At 44.1% G+C, this 13,630-nt stretch overlaps 1 protein-coding gene across 2 annotated transcripts in view; it reads right to left on the bottom strand.

The window, feature by feature from the left end:
* MEX3C (mex-3 RNA binding family member C) overlaps positions 1-12,950 on the bottom strand; it is a 32,332-nt gene extending 19,382 nt beyond the window's left edge. The window contains exon 1 of one of the 2 annotated variants that reach the window (XR_011482673.1): positions 12,115-12,950. Coding sequence is in view for 1 of the 2 variants with exons in the window: in XM_020911691.2 (XP_020767350.2) it covers positions 12,115-12,886 (772 nt within the window). In the remaining variant the exon portion in view is untranslated. The remainder of the gene's footprint in view (positions 1-12,114) is intronic. The other variant, XM_020911691.2, reaches the window with a different exon arrangement.
* Positions 12,951-13,630: the final 680 nt, after the last annotated feature.

The raw sequence follows: 13,630 nt of genomic DNA, 5'->3' as shown, positions 1-13,630 counted from the left end.
CTGCTTTTTAATTCCATGAAACATGTGGAATGATATACTTAGAAGAATCAGATATAGAATTATAGTCTGCAATGTAGATATAATTACAGTCCAAATCAATTCACCTTAAAACAGGAAGATTATCCAGATCACAGGGGTGGGCCTGACCTAATCACAAGTTCTTTGGAAGAGCTTTCTCCAGCAGGCTTCAGAAGTAGTCAGATGTGCTCTGGCTTTTCTGGAAGAAAGCAACCTATGCTTGACCTGCCCGTGGAGGCCTCATGGCAAGGAACTGTAGGTGGCCTCTGGGAGCTGAGAGCTAGGAGGAAAAATGGAGGCCTCAATCTAGAAACCTTGTTCTGTTCTTTACTATTATTATCTGCTTAGTTTTCTAATGCTGCCATTAACAAGTTAACCTCATACAGTGCTTTCAAAGTCACAAATTTTTTACTTTACACTTCTGACATGGGTTTCAACAGGGCTAAAATCAAGGCGTTTGCAGGACTGTGTTCCTCTGTGGAAGCTCCAGGGAAGAGCTTGCTCACTTGGCTTACTGGTAGAATTGAGTTGTTATCATCACTGGTAGAATTGAGTTGTTATCATCACAGGACTGAGCTCCTTGTATTCTTGCTGACTGTCTGCTGAAGGCCATTCCCCACCTCAGGAGGTCACCAACATACCTTGTGGCCCTGTCTCTCCATCTTCAGTCAGCAATGGGGACTGAACCCTTCTCGTATCTGACCTAGCTGGGAAGTTCTTCTGCACTGAAGAACTCATGTGATTACACCAGGCCCCACCCAGCTAATCTCAGATAACCTTTACACCTCAAGGTCCATACTCTACATCTACACAGTCAGGGTTTCCAGGGATAGAGGGTATAGGCAGTCTTCAGGGAAAGGGGTTCCTCCAGTTTTATCCATTCTTCCAGGCTCCTGGCTTTTAAGCAAAGGAAAGTATTGGATTCAGAAAAATCTGAAACCCTAACCCAAGAATAGCGACCCACTGTCCAGAGCAGTAGCGAGATACAAGTACAAGAAAAGTTTGCGGATCACTGGCACTGAAGTAGGGTGAAGGGGTAAACTACTGATAAAAATCAAAACAGGTCGAAAAGAAATATATAAGCCAGGGTGTTGATGCAGACAGGGTGTTTATGTTGAGAGATGAGTGATTTGGTAAGAAACTGACAAGTGAACCTGGTCTCCACTTGTCCTATGGGATGTGGCTAAGTGTTCCTAGCTAAACCATTCCTTCGGCCCAGAACATCCACCAGCCTGATGCTTCAGCTGACCAATTCAAGTATCAAGTTCCCTAGAAAGGTGCAGGTGGCTGATTCTAGGTGATATACAGAAACTACAATAATTTCTGCTCTCCAGGAGCTGACAATGTAGAAAGGAAACAGTCATGAAAACAATACTGATATAAGGTAACTGCTTTAATTACAGTTAAAAAAACAGGCATACAAAGCAATGCAAGCACAGAAAAAGGCAGGGCTTTATTGCTTACAGTGGAGAAGGAAATGGCAACCCACTCCAGTATTCTTGCCTGGAGAATCCCAGGGATGGCAGAGCCTGGTGGGCTGCTGTCTGTGGGGTCACAGAGTCAGACATGACTGAAGCGACTTGGCTTGGCCTTATTGCTTACAGAAGATGAAAGAAGGCTTCAAATGCATTTGAACTTAGGTTTGAAGAAAGTAGTTCTGCCAGGTGGAAAGGAGAGTCAAGAGAACTCCAAGTGCCAAAGCAGGAATCAAGAGCCCAAGATGGCAGCCTGGATACCACACCTGGCTCAGTGCTGTGGGAGCTTTAGGTCAGATGGGGGATGATTTAGTTTAACAAAGGCATGGGAGTTAAAATTCTGTCTGGTAGGTGCAAAGAACTTGTTTTGTCTTTTAAAGAAAGGAACCCCTAATGCTATGAGAAGTGTTGCTGATTTTCGACAGAGGGTTTTGTTTTCCAGAAATCAAATTCATTATATTTTACACTCATTTCATAAATTAGCTACAAATATAAGGTGATTTAAGAAAGCTAAAACCCTTATAAACACACCAAAACTAAGGTCTATATATTTTCACTTTGGGTCATCCTCAGGTATATCTTTCTTCAGAAATTTTCTCCAAGAGGTTTTATTTCAAAAGGGAAATGAGTGTACATGCACATACACAAACAAAGCTGCTTTGATAAAAGTCGGGAGGGGAGAGTGAAGCAGTTCTTTTTATCTTCAAGAAAATTAGAATGCTGGGCTTGATATTAAAAATTACCTCCTCATCCCACCTCCCTTTCCCCATCCTTCTCCTAACTAAGTGGCATCACCTACCTTCTCCCAGACTTCATCATCTCCTAAATGTGCCTGGCTCCTCCTGTCTCTACTCAGATATTTCCCTAAATAACCTGGAAAATCCTTCTAGCACTGCCCCCTCACCCTCTATCTTCTGAGTAACAAACACAGTCATTTGGAAAAGATGAGACTGTGTGTTGAAGGCTCTATGAACTCAAGAATAATACAAATACAGATATGACTATTACTATTACAGCTACAGCTTACTAATACTATTCCAAGGTCTAGTTTAAAGGAAATGTAAGGAGCAAAAAACTGATTATCTCCTGGACTGGGCTCTAATCTACCACCAGTTTGCTTGTGGTTTTAATGTTAGGTCATTCAACCTCGAGGTCCTTTCCAATGCTTCTATTTTTGACCAAGTCCCTCTTCTCCTGGGACATACAAAAATCACTTCTTTCTGAAAGCTATAAAGCACGTGGGACAATCTCACATGTATTTATTCTTCCTTTCCTCAAGAAAAGTAGGTTGAGTAACAGCTGGAAGCACAAGACTTTGAATAGACCATCACTAACCATCTTTGTGTGCTCTGACAGGTCACTAAACCTCTCTCTCCCCTTGGGTGTGTGCTAAGTTGCTTCAGTCATGTCTGATTCTTGGCGATCCTATGTACCACAGCAGGCCAGGCCCCTCTGTCCATGGGATGTCTCAGGCAAGAGTACTGCAGTTGGGTTGCCCTGCCCTCTTCCAGGGGATCTTTCTGACCTAAGGACTGAATCTACGTTTCTTATGCTTTCCCGCATTAGCGGGCAGGTTTTCTTTACCACCTGCCCTGAGGCCCACCTGGGTGTCACCTTGGAAGCCCAGAAACTGTAATGAAAGTTACTTCTCTCACTTGGTTGTTGCAAAGATTAAATGAAACAACGCATTAACAATACTCATCACAGTGCCTATTATTCAAGTAGGTGCTCAGTAAAGGACAGCTTTTTAGGCTATCAAGCCCTTCTCCCCTCTCCACCCCCACCACTTCAAGTGTTTCATAAGTAAATGGAGCCAACAGGATTGCCTCTGAAATAATAAACTTGTAATGCATTTTTCAGTTTTCAAAACTTTCCTATATTTTCATTTAATCATCATAACAGAGTGATGACTAGCTTAATAGCTTTAGGAAATACAGGAAACAAACTGAAAGAGATTAGAAAGATCTCCCAGCTGGAAAGCCAGACCTCAACACAAGTTGTCTCCACACTCCTCCATACTATTTTTCTCTAAAAGCATTAGAGGAACACATTATTTTATATGTATATTTCATGATTTATTAGAATTAACAAGGGGGGGATCAAATTCTTTAATGATTGTACATATAAATAAGACCCTTTTCCTCTTGGAATAATCTTGACAGACTATTCAAAAGCTCCTACAATTTTATAGGGACTCAATTTTTCAGTATTATTAGCTTCAAGGACTGGTGAATATCAGATAAATCGAGTAAGAGAGTGTTTCTTACACACACAACTTAACTCAACATTTAAACTGTTTAGATAACAATGTAATAGATTCCTAAATGTACAATACAGAAATAGCTTTCCTTTCCCTGCTCAAGGGTCCTTCTTGTAGCCCCAGCCAAAAATTGCTAAAATTTTCTGTTAATACAGTTTCACATTAGACATCACTTCATCAACACTTGTTTCATATATGTGACTTTTTAGATTTGCTTATTACCAGTATTCATACAGACATATAATGCCCTAAATCAAGTAGCATCTAGAACAAACAGATCCGAACAAACAGATCCAAACACCTTTTGGTTGACTGATTCCTCAGGTAAAGGGTTAGAGATAAAGGCAAGAGGGAAGAAAACTTCACAATATGAAAACTATAATGATTAATACTAAAATGGCAAGTTTGTAGTCCAATAGTTCAGTTCAATAAAATAAATAGCAAGTATCTGCTATGTTTCAGGTAATTTAACTGAGATTAAGATGACTGAGATTCAGCTCTGCCCTCACTGACCTGTATTCAACTTCAAGCATCAAAAGGATTTGTTGACTGTATGTGTTCACGTACAGATATTGATCTATCATTTTCTTTTCTTATACCGTTGGCTGGTGGCGGTGTTCAAGTCCTCTATATCCTCGCTGCTTTGTCTGCTTGTTCTACCGCTTACAGAGTTGGGAGCATTGAAATCTCTGATTCTATTAGCTTGAGACCCTGGGTAAGTTACTTACATCTCCACAGACCTGTTTCCTTATCTGTATGGTGCAATAAGAATGGATCAAATGAGAAGACATACAACTTGACACATTTAAATGTTATTATTTTTAAAGAAAAACTCAAATGAATCGATTTTCTCTAGGAAGTTAAAAACATTAAAAAACCTTTAAGTCCTAAAGATAAAACTTATATTTAGATTATTAAAAATATGTTTAAGATATTAATTTTACAAAAAAAAAACTGGGAGGAGATATGTCAAAGTCAATCTAACTGGTAATTTTAAATCTGGTTTACTTTTACATGATTTTAGGCACTCTTCTTGGACAAAGATAGGAATATAAGGGTTACAGGAGATAATCTAGTCCAATCTCACTTTATTTGTGGAGAAAACTGAAGCCAAGAATTGTCCAAAGTTATAAACTAACGACCCCGAAATACCCCAATTCCCTAAACATGCCACTTTCTCAACCTGCCTTCTTTTCCCAGTTGATTCTTAGAAGCAGAGAATTCCCAAAATATATGAGGTATTTTTAAAAACAGAGGTTTAACTAAATTTAAAATCCCCCCCTCTCCTTTTTCACTTAGTTTGGATAAGAGGATCCACGTACGCAACAAAAAAGGGCTCCCATTTGGCCTTTCACTAAACCTGTGACACCCAGAAGAGGGTGTAAATTAGCGATGAGAGGTAGAACAATTTTCCTAACTGGGGCTTTTAAAATTATGTTCATGTCCATTAGTGAAGTTGCTCAGTCATGTCCGACTCTTTGTGACCCTATGGACTGTAGCCTACCAGGCTCCTCCCTCCATGGGATTCTCCAGGCAAGAATACTGGAGTGGGTTGCCATTTCCTTCTCCAGGGGATCTTCCTGACTCAGGGATCGAACCCAGGTCTCCTGCATTGCAGGCAGACGCTTTAACCTCTGAGCTACCAGGGAAGCCCATTGGAGGATGTTAATAGAAACTTAAGAGTTACTTCTGTTTGGGAACCATATAATGGAATCAGAGTCATCTGTAAATGATTCTCTTTCAGACTATAGCCTGGATGGAACAAGTTTTTTCCCCAAGAGAAAACTGAGACTCAGTCCATGGTCACAGGCAACGAATGGTAAAACCATGTCTCTAACAAGTTTAACTCCAAGTTCAATGTCCTTACTGCAGGTACTGGTAGAAAGGTAGAAGACAAGGCAAAGGCAAGGGGACAGTGGCACAGAAAGGAGGTCAGCCCACAGCGTAAACATTTTACACTGGTAACCTTCTAGAAGTGTGCAACGATTCCCTTCCCACTCTTCTCTGTGTTTAAGATGAAGCTTTATGCTTATCTTCAAGTATTATCTGCAGTTCATTAAATAATTTTCTTTATTATTTTAAGGCCCAGTCTTATTTTATTTCATGATACCACTTTACTTATGGTCAGACCAGGTTTCCCTGCATAAAACGAACTGCAGTTTCTGCTCACTGGACAAAGGCAACAAGCCATGCCCACATGAATTGTTCTTAAATCCTAAACCCTGGCACGAAAGAGGCAGTACAATTATGCAGTGTAACTTAGAATCCTCAGAATCAATCACTGAAATAAAGACTCAAAAGGATTCAAAATAACACCACGCTGTACATATTCAATTTAGTATAGCTTGGCTTGATATTACTAACGTTAGAAAATCACTTTAAAAGCTTAAATATCAGATGTAATCATTATAAATGTCTACAGAGTACCTAATGGTAATACGGGGAGAAGAGTTAAAGAGGAAACACGCAAAATGGTATATAAGCCACTGGGAAAGACTGAGATGCAGTTTGATAAACATCTCATTTTAGAATCACCTGAAGATCAATGAGGTTTTAAAATAAATTATTCATAATCTCTTTGGAGTTTCCTAAAGGAGTTTGTGTTTTTGTTTTTTTCTGACCACAGCATGTGGGTTGTGGGATCAGATGAGCCCTCTGTAGTGGGAGCCCAGAGTCTTAACCACTGGACTGCCAGGGAAGTTCCTCAAGGAGTTTTAAACTGCAAACACACTTCCTATTTAGTATCTTATGAACATTTTTATCTCTTTTTTTTCATTTTGAGTTTAAACTACAAATGCTATTAAGGCATAAATTACATTAAAAAAATTCTGCCACAATCCCATAGACTTTAAAAAATAATACTGTGATAGTCATCATGGCTGTTCATGAATATTCTGGCTCTCTCCTGTGGGCACATGATTTTAATGCAATTTCTCCACCCACTTGAAGTTAACCATGGCCAGACAACTTGTTCTGATTAATGAAATATGAGTGGCTGTGATCACCACGCTACTTCAGGTCTAACCCTTGAAGACTGTTGCGCGCTAGGCCACCGTCTCATCCCTCAGGCACAGAGGGGAAGACCAGCCAACACCTGAGATTGGAAGCTTGTTGGCCTAAGGCCCTGAATGACCAAAATGAGCAGAGCCCCCGTGAAAAAGAAATAATACATACACCTATACCCAGCTGAAGAGGAGGAATCTAGATCCTCGGGAGTTTAAGTGACTTGTCCAGGGCCACGAAGTGGCTTACTGCCACAGAGTAATCAGAACTTAGGACGCTCACCTTCTGATCGCTCTCTTTCCAACACACACAGCTGAGCGAGGGCTGCCACGGGCAATATGGGACAGTTTCCAACATGTATTTTCATAGTAAAACATATATTCTAAAATAATGTTTGTCTTCAATTTAAGACACAAGCAACAAATTCTTCCATCTGTGCAAATATTAAATTCATTCAAAACCAGATCCACAAAATATTAAGCACGATCTTATAACTAAATTCCACCTTTCCTTGAAAATGTAAGATGTAAGAACTGTCTAGAATTCCAACCCATAGACGTTACTGGAAATCTTCCTTGAGGAAATCTCTATAGGTCTCAAATACCTGACTCCCTGCATCAGTTTTAGGTCACTGGCATTTCTACCAGGGGGCAGAAAACACACCCTTGAATTACCACTTTATTTTCCACTTCCTCCTTAGTGAATCAAAATAGTTCATTAGCTCAATAAGGCAGGAAGAAAAGGCAGTGGATTCCCCCCACCCATTTGCAAAACAATTAAGGTTCCAGAGCTAATATAAATAATTATTTGGATCTTAAAGTCTAAAAAAATGACAATGTTTAATTTTTAAAGCTAGCATGTATATACATACAAATTAACTTTCTGAATTATAAATGATAGTGAATTTCTAGTTAGACATAATAGAAGTAGAATGTTAGAATAATACTTGTGCCTTCTGGACACCAAAATTTTATTAAGTAAATTAATTTAGATAGTGATGATGATATTTTAAGCTATGCATATTAGAAACACAGTATCCTAAATCATGTTTGGGATTGAAATTGACCCAAAATATTATTCCTGGGCAAAATGCTTAATACTGAGGCAGCAATGTAGAATTGAGAACTTTATCCCCATTATCAAACAACTGGTCTAACCCCAAGATCCACTACCTGAGCAAGATACCTATTAGCACCTCAGTTTCTATGTCTGTAAAATGGGGATAACCACCTACCAGAGTCAAACACCAGGTAATACAGTACCTGAAACTGGGAATGCCAACAACCCTCCTCCTAAAAGAAAAAGACACTGTGCTTTAGCATTATTCTGAAACTATTTTTCCTCATGAAATAGATATTTCTTCTTAAACAGGGAATTTATGTACAATACCAAACTTTCTCTTTTTAGAATCTGAAAACTTGTTCCACCCTAGGAAACTGGGGAAAATTTTCCCGAGGATGTGTCATTACCTGTTTTAAAAAGTGGCAATATACACAATCACTGGAGATCAATGGAAACAGTAGCTCAATAAAGAAAAAAAATTTCTGAGGAGGTCTAGCTCAGTAATAGCCAAACCAGGGTACAAGAAAAGTCATTGGAGTGCAGGAAAAAAATCAAAACACTCCAATTTCCATCTTTAACTCATCCTTTTAAATTGTTTACATGTTTTAAAAATGTATAGCATATCAGCATATGTATTATTCATAAATATTCCCATACTGAGATTATCAACTTAAATATTTTTTGACAGAGCGTAAAACAAAAAAAAAGGGGCTTCCCCAACGGCTCAGCAACAAAGAATCTGCCTGCAAGGAAATGCGGGTTCCATCCCTGGGTCAGGAAGATGATAGGGAATGGCAACCCACTCCAGTATTCTTGCCCCAAAAATCCCATGACAGGGAAGCCTGGTGGGCTACAGTCCAAAAAGGTCGCAAAGAGTCAGACACAACTGAGTTACTGAGCATGCAGGCGCGCGCGCACACATACACACACACACACACACACACACACACACACAGTGCCAGAAACAGCTTTTCTCAACTAGGTTAGAGAACACATATATACCATCAAGGAAATCACTCATGAAAATAGTTAAAGATGTACATTAATCTTAAACTGTACTATAAAACCTTGGGTTACAAGTCTTTAAAACAAATGAACTTATGACATTCAATATTTATTTATACCATCGTTAAGTAGAGTTGTACTTAAATTCATTTTTCAGTCTAACTGGTTCTCAATGACTATACAAATTGGAGCAAAGTCCACTGACTTAATTTAAACGTCCTGTTAACCACTGAATGTATCTTGCAGGTACTACATTTTAAAAAAGTTAGGTCTTCAATCTGTTGTCAGGTTTACTTTTGATGTCTATATTCCAGAACTTCTTTGATTATCAACAACCTCTTTAGTGCCTGGCTTTATTTTACAGTACTGTTGGTTTCAAAATGAGATGCAAACTTAAAAAGGGGGACCAATTTAACATTTGCAAATGATTTTAACCTTCAACATTTGCTGCTGGGGAGTATAAATATGAGGTCAACACTGCCAACTTTCATCGCTATCAAAAGCAGTAGTTTGTTTTTCTGAAAGACACTGAAACTAGAGGCCATCTACAGTAGTTACTAGTCTATATGACTCAGAATTCCATTTGTCCTACTCTCTGCTTCAGAGCTGAAGTCACAGATGTCTCCATCTGTGACATAATTATTTCCAAAACCAATTAAGAGATGTCAAACAGAAAATTATGACTTCAGGTAATGAATAAAAATGGCAGGAAAGGATAATTCTTAAGGAGGAAAATTCTGTTCCAAAGCAAAAAGTAAATGAAATGATTTGCCCCGTTTATTCACTTAGGGAAAGGGAAAATTATCACACTGTAAAAGGATGCAAACATTACAAGTTGCCTGGTCCTCTGTGCGAGTGGGAAAATAACTTTACAGGTTTTATAATGGTGCAGCTGAGGTTGGGGGTGGCAAAGGGGTCAATGATCCACTAGTTGAATGGTTCAGAACAGGAAAAGGGTAAAACTTTTTGCTCTTAAGATAATCTTGAGGATGATGACATACTTTTAACAGTACTGTCAACTCTGGGAAAATATTAAGTGCAAAAGAACAGTCAGCAATTTGTCTCTATGTCCTAAGACATAAATAGACTCACATTTCCTTATTAACTAATAGGCTCTGCCTTAAGAGGAAAAACTAAAGACTACTTCATTGCTATAATTTGGTGCAAGATAAAAACCTGGAATTCAGTTTACTTTTAAATAATAGGTTGGTATAAAGGTAATTGTCTGCCTAATTAAGGGCCATTTTACCATGCTTTAAAGGGTATAATACAGAAGACAAAAATTCATATTAAACTAAAAGCTATCACTATCTTGTCCCTTAGTAAAAGTGGCCTCTAAGCGTTTTCCTTTGTTGTCCTAAACTGTCACCATAAGCAAACTGAAGCAACTTGTGCTGAGGAAATTCCAGCCTAGAAGGGCCTTGAACACAACACCTTGCCATCACCTTTTCCCCACTCTGTTAAGTATCAGACTCTAAGTATCAAAACAAAGTCCCCCTCACAGCTTTCCAACCATACCGAGAGATTACTTCTCCACACCTCTCCTCAGTCTTTCTTCCACCTTCCATTTGTTCAAGTCCTATCCATTCTCCAAGGGCCCCCCACAGCTGATACATGCATGGACTTTGTCACACACTACAGTTAATGACATTAATTACAGATTAGTGCCACTCCGCTGTTTTTAGTAGACTGTTGGCTTCGTAAGGGTGGCAAGTTAGTTGGAACGAATCTCACATTCCCAACTGTCATAAACTCAAATGCCTGGCAGAATGTAAGCTTGATATATAGCAATTCCCAGATGCTGTTAATGGAATAACCAACTCATTCTGGATCTATAATTTGAGATGTTATAATTTTATCCTATGTGAGGTGAAACAGTTCTTTCCGGGACTGGCATCTTCAGTACTGCAAAAACAAAACAACAAACCAAACCAAAAAAACCCCAAAAGGCAGGCAAAATTTATTCGCCAAACTATGGGAATAAACTCTTAAGGGAATGGCATCAGCTTTGAACACTGTCTTTAAGTACCAGGCAGTCTGAAATATGCTCTCTCCTCCATCCAGATTTCAGATGGATGGATTTTTCATATTAAAATCCTAGGGGTAAGAAATGAGCCAACTCTGATATTTGAAACCACCATTTCGACAGACCTTATTTATGTGTACTTTAGACCACTTGGGAAAGATGAGATCATTTAAGCAGCAGCGCCATCATTTCTTTTTATTTGACCCCAACAATGCTCTCAACCTAACAGTAGACAGACATGCATCAACCAGGTTCAATCATATTGTAATAAGTCAGCTGCAGAGAATATTCACTCCTTCAATAAAGGGGGGGAAGCTACACTAAAGAGCATAGGACCTTCCCTAAAAATGTCGGATAGAGAGGTACTCTGGGCATCCCCTTCCCCCACCTTCACAAATCTACTCCTGGAATCTGAGACATAGGTCCTTTGTCTGAACAATGTGGGAGGAGTCTGTCTGCAGTACTGGTGTGCTGGCAAGTGAGGAGAATCTACTGAAAACTGTATGAACGCACAAAGTTCCATAACTCAATTACTTTACCGTCCAAAATTTTCCTTCATTGTGTATCCTAAAGCGTTCTAAAAGGTAGCCACTCTGTCCTTTCGAGAGTTAAAATGTATCGAAAAGAATACCGTAAGATCGATCAACAGAGTTAGCTAAGAAGCTAAGTTTCTGAACAGCGAGGTGGGGGGTGGGGGTGGGGTGGGGTGGCGGTAAGAACGACCACTTGAACATCCCCTCGTCCCTCGCGAATGAGCTTTTTTTCTCCCCTACAAGCCTCCATTTCTGTCAATTTCTTCCTCCCAGCAACCCGTTGAAAGGCAGGCTGAGAGCTTTTTACAGACAGTAGTCGGCTGCGCAAACTTGCTATCTCGAAGCTTTTCGTGCACGACACCGAATCCACCGACCCGACCTTTTACCACCTCAGGTTGTTTCTGGTGTCACGCCAGCCGGGGTGTTCCAGGAATACAGCCCGAGTCAAGGGGACACCGCCGGGCTCGGTGGCTCGAGAAACTTATCGCCTTGTACCGTGCAAGAGGAGAGGGATACCGTGGGGGGGGGGGGGGGGGGAGCGGTTCGCAAGGTGACCCATCTTCTCGTCTCTTAGCCCCTCGGGTTCCTCCCACACCCCTTCCCGGTGGACCTGGGGGCCTCGCCAGGTTCGCCTTTCCAGCCCCAAGCTCCTTTCTTTCGTCTCTCCACTCATGCCCAGGGCCCAGCCCGGCTGGACAGCCCCCCCCCCCCCCCCCCCCTACTCGCACTCACCCTGGCGACCGACAATCTCGGCGACATGCTCGGAGCTGGGCACCGGGACGCACTCGGTGGTGTTAACGCTCTTTCTCCGGAGCAGGGCCGCCTGCTCCCCGTTCAGGGCGGCCGCCGCCGCCGCCGCCGCCCCGCAGCCGCCGGGGCCGTAGGCGTGGGACAGCATCGCCGCCATCATGCCCTGGGCATCGTCCCCTCCGTAGAGCACCCCCGCTGCCGCCGCCGCCGCGGCCGCCTCCCGGGCATCGAAGCCGGCGGGGGGCAGCAGCACCGACCCCAGGGACCCGCCCGGGATCGGCTGGGTCTGAGAGGCGGCGGCCGCGGGCGGCGACAGCAGCAGAAGGGACGGCCGGCCCTCCTCTGCCTCCTCCAGCTCCTCCTCCTCTAGCAGGTCTCCGTCCAGCTCCGCGTCCTCCCCCTCCTCCTCCTCCTCCTCGTCGTCGTCGTCGTCCTCCTCCTCCTCCAGCTCCAGCTCGGCCGCCTCCGAGACTCCGGGTCGGCCGGGCGGCGCCCGCTCCTCGGGTGACGGTTCCGCCGCCCGCCGGGCCGGGCCCTGCGCCGCCGCGGCCCGGATCGCCGGGGCGCCGGGCTCCGCCGGGCTGGGGTCGTCGAGGCCCAGGGCGGCCAGGCGTTCCCTCAGCAGGAGCCCGTCCCCCTCGAGCTCCGGGCCGCCCGCGGGGGGCGGCGGCGGCGGCGGCGGCGGCGGGGGCGGCTGCGGCAGCGGGGCCGGGGCCGCCGCCAGGGCCAGGGCCGCGGAGCTGCCGCTCGGCATCGCGGCGGCGCGCTGTCAATGGCGGCGGCGGCGGCGGCGGCCGCGTCAGGCGCGGCGGGCGGCGAGCCCCATGGCGGACAGGGCCCCGGCCCGGCTCAGCGCGCAAACACTTTTCCTCAGGGGAGGCGGCGGGGCCGAGCGACCCGGGCCTAGCAGCGCCAGGGCCGCCCGGAGAGCGGAGAGGGCGGGGTGGAGGGGCAGGGGAAGGAGGCAGAGGCAGGTAACTAGGTGGGTGGGTGGGGACGGCAGCGGGGCGGGCTGACGGAGGTTCGGCCGCGGCTCCCCTCTCAGGGATTCTTTTGTTTCATGGCCTTAACCAGCCCCCGGCGCGCGCGGCGGCGGCGGCGGCGGCGGCAGCGGCGACGCCCCACGCGGCTCTCCGAATGAAGCCGGCGCGCTCTGATTGGCCGCTTTTAATCTCCGGGAGCCCGCCCTCTCCTCCCCGCGGCCTTCTAACTCCTGTCCCTAGCCCCACCCCCCCCCCCCGCTTCTTGGGCCCCGCCCCACTCCTCCCCAGAGCTTTCTGATTGGGTGACTGGGACAAGCCCGCCCCTCAAAGCCTTCTCCGTCCGTCCTCTGCCCTCCCCCTCCACCCCGCCCTCCCCGTTCCCTACTGGCTCACGATGAGAGGGACTGTGATTGTTCGCTTTAATGTCACTCTTTGTGACGTAGCCGGGTGGAGGCGGGGCGAAAGCAAGGCCGCAGAGGGCTGAAGCTGGAAGCCTTCTGGAGGGGTTCTCGCGC

Source organism: Odocoileus virginianus, chromosome 22 (assembly GCF_023699985.2).
Source record: "Odocoileus virginianus isolate 20LAN1187 ecotype Illinois chromosome 22, Ovbor_1.2, whole genome shotgun sequence".
Lineage (NCBI taxonomy): Eukaryota > Metazoa > Chordata > Mammalia > Artiodactyla > Cervidae > Odocoileus > Odocoileus virginianus.
This window is presented reverse-complemented; position numbering and strand designations above follow the sequence as displayed.